At 35.6% G+C, this 12,554-nt stretch overlaps 1 protein-coding gene across 2 annotated transcripts in view; it reads left to right on the top strand.

Moving 5' to 3' along the window:
• The window catches only part of BRWD1 (bromodomain and WD repeat domain containing 1), a 172,902-nt gene that overhangs the window by 35,587 nt on the left and 124,761 nt on the right, over window positions 1-12,554 (top strand). For both annotated transcript variants that reach the window (XM_044670302.1, XM_044670303.1), the window contains exons 9-12: window positions 5,569-5,669; window positions 6,214-6,284; window positions 7,294-7,394; window positions 7,930-7,970. In XM_044670302.1, the coding sequence (XP_044526237.1) occupies window positions 5,569-5,669; window positions 6,214-6,284; window positions 7,294-7,394; window positions 7,930-7,970 (314 nt within the window). The remainder of the gene's footprint in view (window positions 1-5,568; window positions 5,670-6,213; window positions 6,285-7,293; window positions 7,395-7,929; window positions 7,971-12,554) is intronic.

Here is a 12,554-nt window from a genome sequence, read left to right as displayed (position 1 = left end):
GTTCTTAATAATTACCTTAATTTCCTCTTCATTAGAGGCGAGATTGCCCTTTAATCTTTGCTACTGTTATTTTTTTCTTTCTTTTTTCTTTTTTTGTTAGATTAACTAGTACTTTGTTTTATTTGTATTTTCAAAATACCAACTCCTAGTCTTATTGATTATTTCAATAGTTCTTTTACTTTCCATTTTATTAATTCTCTTTTGATATTTTTTTATGATTTCCAATTTAGTTTTAATCTGGGGATTTTTAATTTGTTCTCTTTCTGATTTTTTAAGTTGCATGCCCAGTTCATTGACCCTCTTCCCTTTTTGATTTGTTGCTATATGCACTCAGGGCTATATATTTTCTTTTGAGTACTACTTTGGCTGCATCGCAAAGATTTTGATAAGTTGTTTCTTCATTGTCATTCTCTTCTATGAAATCAGTAATTGTTTCTTTGACCACCAGTTTTGAAGAATTAGATTATTTAGTTTCCAGTTCATTTTTAATCTGCCTTTCTACAAACCCTTATTGATTATGATTTTTATTACATTATGGTCTGAAAAAATGCATTTATTATTTCTGCTTTTTGACATTTGTTTGCATTGTTTTTATGCCCTAGTACATGGTCAATCTTTGTATATGTGCCATGTGCTACTAAAAAGAAGTATTCCTTTTTTATCTCTTTTTATTTTTCTTCAGATAGATGTTGGCTCTAATTTTTCTAACTTCTCATTCACTTCCCTTCTTATTTATTTTTTTGGTTTGAATTATCTAGTGCTGATAGAGCAATGGTTCCCAAACTTTTTTGGCCTACTGCCCCCTTTCCAGAAAAAATATTACTTATTGCCCCCTGTCATATACTATCACCGCCCTCTTACAGTTATTCACCGTCCTCAAATGCACCTGTGGCCATCACCGCCCCCCTGGATTGCTGCAGCACCCACTAGGCTGGGGTGGTGCCCACTTTGGGAATCATTGTGATAGAGGAAGGTTGAGGCCCCTCACTACTATGGTTTTACTATCTATTTCCTCCTTAAGCTCCTTTAGAAATCTGAATGCTGTACCATTTGATGGATATATGTCGAGTATTGATATTTCTTCTCTATTTATACTGCCTTTCATCAAGATGTGATTATCTTCCTTATCTCTTTTAATAACATCTTTTTTTGCTTTAGCTTTATCTGAGATCATAATTGCTACCCCTGCCTTCTTTGTCTCAGTTGTAGCCCAATAAATTCTCATCTACTCTCTTACCTTTACCCTGTGTATTTCTACCTGCCCCAGGTGTGTTTCTTGTAGACAACATAAGGTAGGATTCTGGTTTTTAATTCTTTCTACTATCTGCTTCCTTTTTAATGGTGAGTATGTCTCATTCACATTCACAGTTATGATTACTGTCTGTGTATTCTCCTCCCTTTTGACTTCCTCCTTTGATTCTGCATTTTCTTTTATCCCTCTTACCCTCCCCACCAACTTTTTGCTTTGCCAGTCTCCCCCCCTTTCCCCTCCCTAATGTTACTCCCCTTCTGACCTCCTCCCTTCTTATTTATAACCCTCTTACTATATTTCCTTTTAAATGACCCCCAACCTCTCCCTCCCCATCAGGCTGTTTATTACCCTTCTACTTCTTTGTAGGGCACAATACTATTCTCTGCACCAATGGATCTGATTGTTCTTCCCTCTCTGAGTCAATTTCATTGAGGGTAAGATTTATGTATTACCTGTCTCCAACCTCTTCCACCCTCCCATTGTATTGGTCTTCTACCCACCTTGGTCTTCTTTATGAAATTTATAATTACCCCATTTTATTTCTTTTCCCATTTCTCTTAGTATTATCCTCTTTTTTTATACCTAGTTTTTTATATATTTTTTGACATATCATCCTATATAGCTACCCTGCTGATAATAATGTTTAAGGGTTACCAAAATCATCTTTTTTTTATGGGAATACAAATCATTTGGACTTATTGGGTCACTTAAGAAATTATATGTATATTTTCCCTCCCTTTCTTAATTACCTTTTGGTGATTCTCTTGAGTTCTGTTTTTGGCCATCAGATTTTCTGTTTAAGTCAGGTCTTTTCTTTAGGAATGCTAGGAAGTCTTCTATTTTATTAAATGATCATACTTTTCCCTGTAAGAATATAGTCAGTTTTTTCTGGGTAGTTGATTCTTGGTTGTAGACACAGTTCCCTGACTTTCTGGAATGTCATATTCTGTGTCTTACAGTCCTTCAGTGTGGGTGCAGCCAGGTCCTGTGTTATCCTAACTGTGGCTTTATGATATCTGAATGGTTTCCTTTTAGCAGTTTGTAATATCTTTTCTTTGGCCTGGAAGTTCTTGAACTTGGCTATAACGTTGCCTCAGGGCTGTTAATTGGGGATTTAATACCGGCAGTGATCTGTGGATTCTTTCACTCTCTACTTTATTCTCTTGTTCAAGAATGTCAGGACATTTTTCTTGGCTAATTACCTGTAGAATGATGTCTAGGCTTTTTCTTTTGTCATGATTTTCTGGTATTCTAATAATTCTCAATTTGTCTCTCCAGGTCTTTTGTTTTATCAATGAATTGTTTCATATTTTCCTCAATTTTTTCATTCTAATTTTTAAAGACTGAATTTCATCCCTGGTTTTTGGTCTGGGGTGTGTGTGTGTGTGTGTGTGTGTGTGTGTGTGTGTGTGTGTGTGTGTGTGTGTGTTTTGGTAGGTCATCTTTCACTCTGCCTCATTTTCAAGCTGGTCAGTTGTGGTTTTTACGGCACTATTTTCTTGTTTTAGTTCATGTGCCTCTGTTTGCAGATGACTTATTTTGCTTTTTAAGTTCTTTTCCCAGTTGTCTTTAGCCTCTCTTTAATTGTTTTTTTGAATTGTTTTTTGAGTTTTTCCAAAGCCTGTGTCTCATTTGCTAGAATTCCTAAGTTTTTGTTTGGTGTTCTGTAAAAAAGAGAAGGAGGGTGGGTGGGTTGGATATTAATATTTAGAGGTATGGTCACCAAAAAATTGAATAAATGCCAATTCCTAAAATGATTTTAGTAATTTATTTATAAAATATAGGAGAGAGTGGAAGTAGAGTGATGAGAAGAGGATAGAGCAAGAGATCTAGCTTAAAGAACTAGACTATGTACTCAAGTCCCTGGCTTTACTCTGGCAGGGCTCCAGAGGTCCCAGCTAGAGAGCCTAAAAGTCAATTAGCAGGGGTTTTAGCCATGAGGGCTCCTCCTTATCAAGGACCCTTCTGGAGGCCAGTACCTCCAGGGAGGTTAAAGGAGTCAGCCTTCTTCACTCACCACGTGTAGTTCTAAGGGAGAGATTTAAGGAGAGCCTCACCAAGGTCTCAGGTTCAGCAAGCAGTGTCTCCAACTCAACCTCCAGCTCCAGGAAACAAACAAGAACTCACTCACAGGAAGTTGTCACTCCTTTTTAAAGATGCTTCTTTTCCATCACTTCTTGTGCCTTCCTTTTAGTTTACATGTCCAATCACAACAGAAGCTTTGCTTAGGACTGCCCAGGGGGCAGTCAATTCTGTTTCCTCACCCACTCTTGCACACATGGGTTACAGACTTCCAAACTTGTGAATTAAGTGGTGATGTTTTCACCTTTGGTGATTAAATCTACAGATGGGCAGGGTAGGTTTATTTCATTATCACAGTTCCTTGGTACTCCTCTGTTCCATTTGTTTTTTGTTCATTACCTGAATAGAAGCTGTTTATTTTAATTTCTTTTTTCTTTTTCTGTTGTTTACTCATATTTTTTTCCTTCCCCCCCATCATTGGCTATCTTCTTGCTCCTCTGTTTATTTGCTGGATCTGTGGGTTTGGCTATTCTGCCCTGAAGGGGCTTCTTAACTCTGCTCTGCTGAATAATTAGATTAGGCTGATAGAGTATTAATGAGCCCTGAGACCAGAGCTTCCTCTTCTGCCAGCAGAAACTGAAGCTGAAGGTGAAAGTGTGGAGGCTAAAGTTAGTTCCTTGTCTTCTCTCTTCCTTTCTGACTACCACCTCCCTGCCAGCTGTCAGTGCCCTGAGCTTCCTATGGTGGTACCAATATACTCTGTTCAGGTTTCAGCCTTAGTCCTGGGTTCCCATTCAGCTGAATCTTACTGTGGGTCTCAGAGCAGTAGGTTGGGGAGCAGTGTTGGAGCTTTTCTGCCCTCTGAAGGCTTCCTATGTGCACTATTGATAAACTGGATTAAGCCAGTCCAGCTGATCCAGGGAGCTGGATATGCCCTGAGGCCAAAACCTGCACCATCAGAAGTCCAAGATGCCTTAGGGGTGGTGGTTAATGGGTGCCACCAGGCTGCTCTCCTCTCTGCCCCTCTCCTCCAGCTGCCTCCCTGCCAGCTGTGATCAGAGCCCTGAGCCTGAAGTAGCTGTGGTAGTAAGGCACTCCATCTGGGTTGGAGCTCTCACCTGGAGATCCCACCTACTACTGCTGGAGTCTCAGCATAGTAGATGGGGGAAGGGTCCCAGGACCTTCCTTCTTTCTTTTCCTTAATCCCAAGAATTCAACCTTCTCTGCCTACCTTTTAAGTTGAATGGAACGGGAAGGTCCCTAGGCTTTGTCCTATTGTTGGACCTGGTTTTGTGTCTACCTCAAAGCACTTTGTTTTTAATTGGTGTAGAAGGGTTTTCACAGAGGACTCGACTTTTGCTGTTTCTAAGCTGTCATCTTCTCAATTTTTTCTTGACCATAGTAATTCCTAAGAATAGTTTTATTTATTCAGTCCTACCTAATTATATTGCCTTCTTTCCTTTTATTCATAGCCTACTTTTTCTTCAAGCCTCAGCTGAAATTTTCTGTTCCATGAAATTTCCATGGGATTTCATCCCATATTTTCTCTCTCCTTTTTTTGTACCAGATAACTAAGCTGAACAATTGGAATTTATACCATTTATTAGTTTTGCTATAGAAATATTTACTTTTCCAAATTATATTATAAACTTGGTCTGTTTAAAGTATAATGTTATTAAACTTTATCATTCTTTACCACTTACAATTCTAGTTCTGAAGTAGGCCCTCAATAAGTATTTGATTTTGGTGTTTTATGGGTATTAAAGCTAGGAGAGTTATGGTAGTTATTACTGACTCAGTTTGATGCCTGAACAAAAAACAAAGATGATTCTACCTCCCACCCAGCAAAAGCACTGACTGGTCTTTTTCCCTTATCTGCCCCAGAGACTGTAGACACCCAGTATGTTGTATTAGTTTGTGTAAGAAAATTTGCAAAACAGAAAGCTTGAAATTACTTTGTATTTTTCTAGATAATGAAAATCATTACATTTTTGAATCTTTTTTTAAAGCTTTCTTAAAGTCTTTACCTCAGGGTTAATTCACTAAAGTTTTGACATTATTATTGTTTGGAATTAAAATAAAACCTTCAATTCACTTCAACTTTACAGTCATTTATTAAGCATCTGCTATGTTCAAGGTATCATGGTAGTCACTGGGGATACAAAGACAAAAACTTAAGATAAGGAATTTATTTGTAGGTCAGCTTTGAAATGTTAATGTCTTTCAAAATAAGTTATAAAGTTTTTTTAAGTAATAAAGTTATGGAAACTGAATGCCTATCTTGTTTATTTTAGTTTAGTCCAAAGGCTAATGGCTCTGAGAGATACATGGTGTCTACTGGTGCAGATGGAACAGTTTGCTTTTGGCAGTGGGACTTAAATTCCATGAAATTCAGGTTTGTGCCTCATTTTAAAAGATGAGTATACATGCATTTTTTTCTTCATTAATGTTGCCACAAGAGTTAAGCCTGAGGAGTGGATAGAGAGCTGGACTTTGTTTGGAAGTCATGGCTTCAAAGACACTAAGAGCTGTGACTTTCAGCAAGTTCCTTAACTTTTTTGCCCCCATAATTTATTTTCTAATCTTTAAATTGAGGGAGTTAGATTTATTGGCCTCCAAGCTCCCCTTCTGGTATTAAATCAATGGTCTTATGATCTTATGATATAGTCTTAATTGATTGGAGATATTTGTAAATTGGACAATGTGGGTTCCCTATTAATCCCTGAATTCTAAAATTGCAAATTGTCTTTTCATATATTCCACATACCAACTGAATGCCTTCTCTGTAGACTTATTGTTAGGAAATTTTGGTTGTCATCAGACACAATTTGTATTAGAAAGAAATACTTTTGTAATCCAGGTTTTTATTTAAGTATATTAAAGTTATGATTATATGTATCAGTTTGCTAATTTTCTTAACATTTTTTATTTTTTAAAAGTAATCGTCCTTTGAAATTCACTGAAAAACCTAGACCTGGGGTTCAGATGCTTTGTTCATCTTTTAGTGTTGGTAAGGTAACTTATTTCAATATAACTTTTAATTTACCATTAAAGACTTGATTTTTTTTTTCCTATTTATTGAATGCCCCTTAGGTTGTTAAACTGTGGGAAAAACTGGAGCATTTGCCTGTATTTATGTCTAGAAGTCTTCCCTTCTTAGTTTTTTCCCCTTTGTGTCCTCATGGAGGCATCAAAAACTGGTAGAGGAATGAGAAATATAGCTTCTCTTCTGCCAAAAATAAAGCTGGAGCAACTCCAAAGGCAAATGCTACATATCTATGTGTTATTAATTGAACAACATATTACACCAAAGTTAGGTTTCATTTGACATTTACTTGAAACTAATTGTGATGAGCTACATAATTCTTTTGTAATATAATTTATTTCCTTCTGCACCAAAAACCATTTTAGTAGCTTTATTCTTTTTCTCTTCAGGTTTTCTTTTTTTTTTTTTTTTTTTAAGCCCTTGTACTTTCGTGTATTGTCTCATAGGTGGAAGATTGGTAAGGGTGGGCAATGGGGGTCAAGTGACTTGCCCAGGGTCACACAGCTGGGAAGTGGCTAAGGCCGGGTTTGAACCTAGGACCTCCTGTCTCTAGGCCTGACTCTCACTCCACTGAGCTACCCAGCTGCCCCTAGGTTTTCTTTTTAATAATAGTCTAAAACTTTTAAACAACTAGGCAGCTCAGTGTGCTTAGCTTAAATACAGATTAAAATTGAAACTGGTGGCTTCTCTCTCTTAACACCCAAAATTGTAGAATAATAACTGTGAGGATGATAAGTATTTTCATATCCCATTAAACTTTTTAAAGTTTGCATTGCATGAGTTACTTTAAAAAATGCTAGCAATTAAAACTAACAAGAAATTCTATTTGTTGGAAATCAGTTCTTTCTGAAAAAGTTTTATAAGTGTTAGAGGAATTCTTGATAAGAATTTGAGGTGGGAAGTTTTGAAATGCATATTAATAAGTATTTTTAAAGTTTACTGTATTTCAGCATTTTGTGATTTTGATTTTCAGGTGGCATGTTCTTAGCAACAGGTAGTACTGATCATGTAATCAGAATGTATTTTTTGGGCTTCGAAATGCCTGAAAAAATAGCAGAACTTGAAAGTCACACTGTAAGTACTATTTGTGTTTTTTAATGTATGAATTTATTTGATATGAATAATATGAAAATATTAGTAAGTATTCAAATTTTTGCTCATCTGGCTATGGAGTTGTTGTTCATTATACATCATTTTTTCATTTTAAACCTTCAGGTGGGAGAAACATTAAGATAATTTTATTGAAGTTTAATTTTTAGAATAAGGGATTATTTCATTTTTAAAGTCTTAGATTTAGAGTAATTATTTTTTAGCTAATTAGAAATATTCATTCTTTACAGACCCTCATTCAAACATTATGTGAATTGAATTTGTTTTTAGGTACTTGACATAATGCTTTCTTTAGAAGTTCTCTCGCCTATATCTTATAATTCTTGCTTCTACTCTTTATTGTAATGAATAGACAGAATTCTTGCAGTGATTAAGGAATGGAAGTTGGAAAGATTCTTGAATTTTGAAATTCTCATACTGGATTATTTTGTAAATTATATGAGGAAAATAGGTGTTTGAATAAAAGGTTGAATCATTTTAATACTTTTTATTTTTGTAGGACAAAGTTGATAGCATCCAGTTTTCTAACAATGGTGATCGGTATGTTTTACAAAAAATTAAAACTTCCAACTTATATATGTATTTGTGTATGTATACTTGTGCACATATATGCTAAAATCTAGGCTAACAGTCACGAAATTTAATGTTAATTTACTCTAGTCTCTCTTTGAATCCCTTATCATCTGTACCCTTTCTGCCATACTTCTTTCCCTATGCTATTGGCTCCTGATAAACCAGCTTTGTGAAGGGTTTATTTACATTAATAGTTACATTTTTAGTATTTTAAATATCAAAAGATGTATTTACATTTATAGTCATATATTCCTAGTCTACAGACTTTTGAGACACCCTATATTTATTTTTTAGTAGTGTTTACATTTTTCTACAGATAAATTTATCTTGTGATTTTTTTAGTATGTCTTGACTATTTGAACTTAAGTTATTTGTGCTGTAATTTCTCTAAGGAATTGTGTTTTCCCCTGTAATCTTATTTGACCTTTTTTTAAAGATAAAAAATTTACCTTCCCTTTTTAAGGTATAGTATGAAATGTATCCAATGATACCAGACCTACATATTAATATTAGAACTGTTGTGTTCTCCTGGATCTCTCTTGATTATTGTTTTTTTAACCTTTTCTCTCTATTCTGTTTTCTTATCTACTATTTAAGTTTGTCGTTTTCACAGGACAAATTAAATATCAGTATATCACTAAAAGGGCAGTTTTAGATTAACTATAACCAAATTCATTATAATTTTAGAAAATTTGAAGTCAAGGTAGAGTTATGATTTTATATTCTGATAAGATATAATAGGGGGAGTTATGATTTTATATTCTGATAAGATATAATAGGGGGCAGCTAAGTAGCTCAGTGGATTGAGAACCAGGGTTCAAATCCTAACCATGTATCACTGGGCAAGTCACTTAAACTCCATTTCCTAGCCCTTACCAATATTCTGTCTTGGAACTAATACTTGGTTTGTTTCTAAGATGGAAGGTAAGAGTTAAAAAACATCCCACATGAACTAAGATCACCTGAGTTAATTTTGCACTATTGTGTTTATGTTTTAGTTAAATTAATGGGAAATGTTATCTATAGATAATAAGATAATAGATCTTAGACTCAAGGATTACAAAATCTAGTACTGGAGAAAGACACTAAAACATTTATAATACACTTTCTAATAAAGTAGCTAGTACTGCACCTATGGGTAGACTTTGTGCTATAGGTTATAAATGTACTTGTGGGACCTAGATTGCTAAGAAGCCACCAGTCTAGATTTGGGGGGAAGATTGACCTTTTCAGATGTATATTCCATACTTTTCCACAAACATCACCATACAATGTAGGAGGGATTAATATAGTTAAATAGAGCTAGGAACTTGCATTTTGGGGGGGTGGGGGTGGAGCTAGAAGCTTCTGGTCTTTAATTCAGTTTGTGAATGCCCATATTTTCCTTAGAATTTAATCCATGGTGATTGAGTACCAACAAGTTGCTTTCAGATCAGGTGAACCAGGTATAACAATAACTTTGGGTTAATCAGGAAAGATTTCAAGAGAAAAAGGACATTTAATGTAATCCTTGAAAGATTAGTAAGATTTTTAACAAATGATGATGGAGAACAAGGTTTTCTAGTTATAGGAAATTATATAAATTAAGATATGGATGTGGAACAGCATAAGACTTATTCGTGGAACATTGAATAATCTAGTTTGGTTGTATTGCACAGAGAATGTGGAAGTGAAATATAACTGATAGTACAAAGCCAGTGTAAGATAATTATCTTTAAAAAGGTAGCCAATGTGGGGGTAGCCTTTGAAAGTAGATGGATAAGAAAGAACATATCTTTACATTTTAAAGACTAGAGATAGGGAGATCAGTTAACAGGCTGTTACAGAGAAATAATGACAACATGTACTCTGTGGCATTGGCAGTGGTGAGGAAGAAATAGAGGAGAAGCTGCGTGGAGATGGTATAGATAGTATCTGTTAACTAGATGTTTGTGAAGGGTAAAGATGAGTCAAGATTATTATGAGGTTAAGAACACAGGTAATAGAATACATATAGTATAGCTATTGAATGAGGAGGAATAACAGTTTACTTTTACACATACTGAGTTTTTTTGGTGAGAGTGGAATGAGAAATGTATTTAGAATGCATGACAAACCTTAAAGTGTCAATATGTGTCAGGTGGTGTGTTGTTATGTCCAATAGGGAAGAAGGTCAGATTTGTAGTCATCTACATAGAAGTGATACTTGAAGTTCTGGAAATATGTTAGATAGATCAACAAGGGAGAAATGAAAAAAAGAGAAGAGGTCCAAAGACAACACCTTGGTGAATGTCCGTTGCTACAAAAATAAATGGTGATAAATCTTTGTGTGAAAGAAGCCTAACTTGAAGAAATGTTAATTAGGGTTAAGAGAAAATTCTCCCCTATTCAATCCATCCTCTGTTCTGTCATTAAAGTGATTTTGTCTAAAGCATAGGCCTGATCATGTTACCTTCCTAATTCCATAAACTCCAGTGGCTTTCTCTTACCTCCAGGATTAAATACAAAATGCTATTTTTGGCACTTGAAGCCCTTCATAATAATCTCTAACCCCTTCCTTCTTACCTTTCCAGTCTTCTTACACTTTATTTATTTTCATATACCCTTCAGCCAAGTGATTTTGGCCTCCGGGCTTTTCCACAAACAAGACAGTCCATCTCTAGTCTCCAACCATTTTCTCTGGCAGTTCCTCACATTTGGAATGTTCTCTTTCCTAAGCTTAGCCTTGCTGAATTCCCTGGCTTTCTTTAAGTCCCAACTAAAATCTGATTTTTTAAATAGGAAACCTTTCCCAAATTCTCTTTAATTCTCATACCTTCTCTCTCTGTTATTTCATATATACCCTGTATATAGCTTGCTTTGTTTGTATATAGTTTATCTTCTTCACTAGATTGCTAGTTCCTTGAGGGCAGGGACCATCTTTTACTACTTCTGCTTCACACAGTGTACTACCAAGCTTAACACTGTCTCTGACTTGGAGTAGATGCTTTAAAATGTTTATTGATTGATAAGATTTGATAGATTTTTTTTTTTAACCCATACCTTCCGTCTTAGAGTCAATACTGTATGTTGGCTCCAAGGCAGAAGAGTGGTAAGGGCTAGGCTAGGCAATGGGCATTAAGTGACTTGCCCAAGGTCACACAGCTAGGAAGTGTCTGAGGCCAGATTTGAACCTAGGACCTCCCATCTCTAGGCCTGATTCTCAATCCACTGAGCTACCCAGCTGCCCCCAAGATTTGATAGATTTTAAGATAATGAAAGAACAATTAGCAAGAGACAGAACATTTAGAAGAGACTTAAGGAATGATTCAGTGATACAAATGAGATTGGTAGTTTAGATAGGGGTCAGAGGTTATCTGTGGATAAAAAAAAGAGCTGACTTCTCACTAGAGAAAATTATAAGTACAGTTAGGGGATCGAAGAGAGAAATGAGTAGTCATTGGAAATTCATACTGCATGCAAAGTGCTGTGCTAAGTACTTAGAACATAAAGAGAAAATAAAGAGTTCTGCTTTCATTCCTGTAGAGGAGATAACTTATGGAAGACTTCAACTACAAATCAAGTTGAAAGGTCTCATTTTCTTAGCAGATGTTAATGTCTTTTATTTAATGCCATTACACGGATAAAATCATGAAGTTTTTTATGTTGAACCATTTGAAAATGCAAGACTTTTCTTTTCTGGATCTTCAGTAGTTTGGGCTTTTGTACCTACAGTAGGAGCATTGCCAAGCTATATAATCACTGGGGTTGCTGCCTAGATTAATGGTTGAAGGCACTGTGTTGCTCTTCAGCAGGATATGAAAGAAGATAGTAGACAAAGTTATGGTGGTGGTGTCACTTACTTGACACATGCTGCTTCTTTTTATTTCTCCTTTTGGGTGCTTTTCTGCTTTAGTTAGGAATGGTGGCAGATAAAAAGATTGCTGAATTTCAGCTAAGGTTGTATTGCATTAATCTATAATTAATAAATTGAAGTAGTTGTGAATATATCTTGTAGCAATTAGCAGCCTAAGTATAAGCTGGGGATTACCCAGTGTTAGGGATTAATATGGGTAATAATAGTAGAAAGGCAAAGGGGATGTTATTCATACTGAAAATGTTTAATTGATTATGATTATGATTAATTGGGATAGGTTGGGAACCAAGAGGTAAGTAAAGGCAGAATGGTGGGTAATAGACTCATCAGAATATCCACTGAGAATAGATATGATCCTTCTTCTACATTACAGCCTTTCTGACACTTGGAGACAGCTGTCATCTTTTTTTAGGCTACATGTCTCCAGTTGCTTTAGTTAATCATTATGTGACATGATCTTGAATTTTTCATTTGTCATTGTTGTCCTCTGGATGTTCTTTCTTTATTTTTTTTTAGATATTTATTAATATTCGTTTTAAATCTGTTTACATATTTTATGCCCCTACTTTTCCCTTCACCCCCCCCCACCCCGCTCTCCCCCCACCCATGGCCAACGCACATTTCCACTGGTTGTAACAAGTGTCCTTGTTCAGGGTCTATTTCCCATTCATGTCCGCCTCAGTCCATGCATTCAAGCAATTGTTTATCTTATATGT

This window comes from Gracilinanus agilis, chromosome 3, assembly GCF_016433145.1.
Source record: "Gracilinanus agilis isolate LMUSP501 chromosome 3, AgileGrace, whole genome shotgun sequence".
Classification (NCBI taxonomy): domain Eukaryota; kingdom Metazoa; phylum Chordata; class Mammalia; order Didelphimorphia; family Didelphidae; genus Gracilinanus; species Gracilinanus agilis.
Note: the sequence above shows the minus strand (reverse complement) of the source record. Positions and strands in the feature narration are given on the sequence as shown.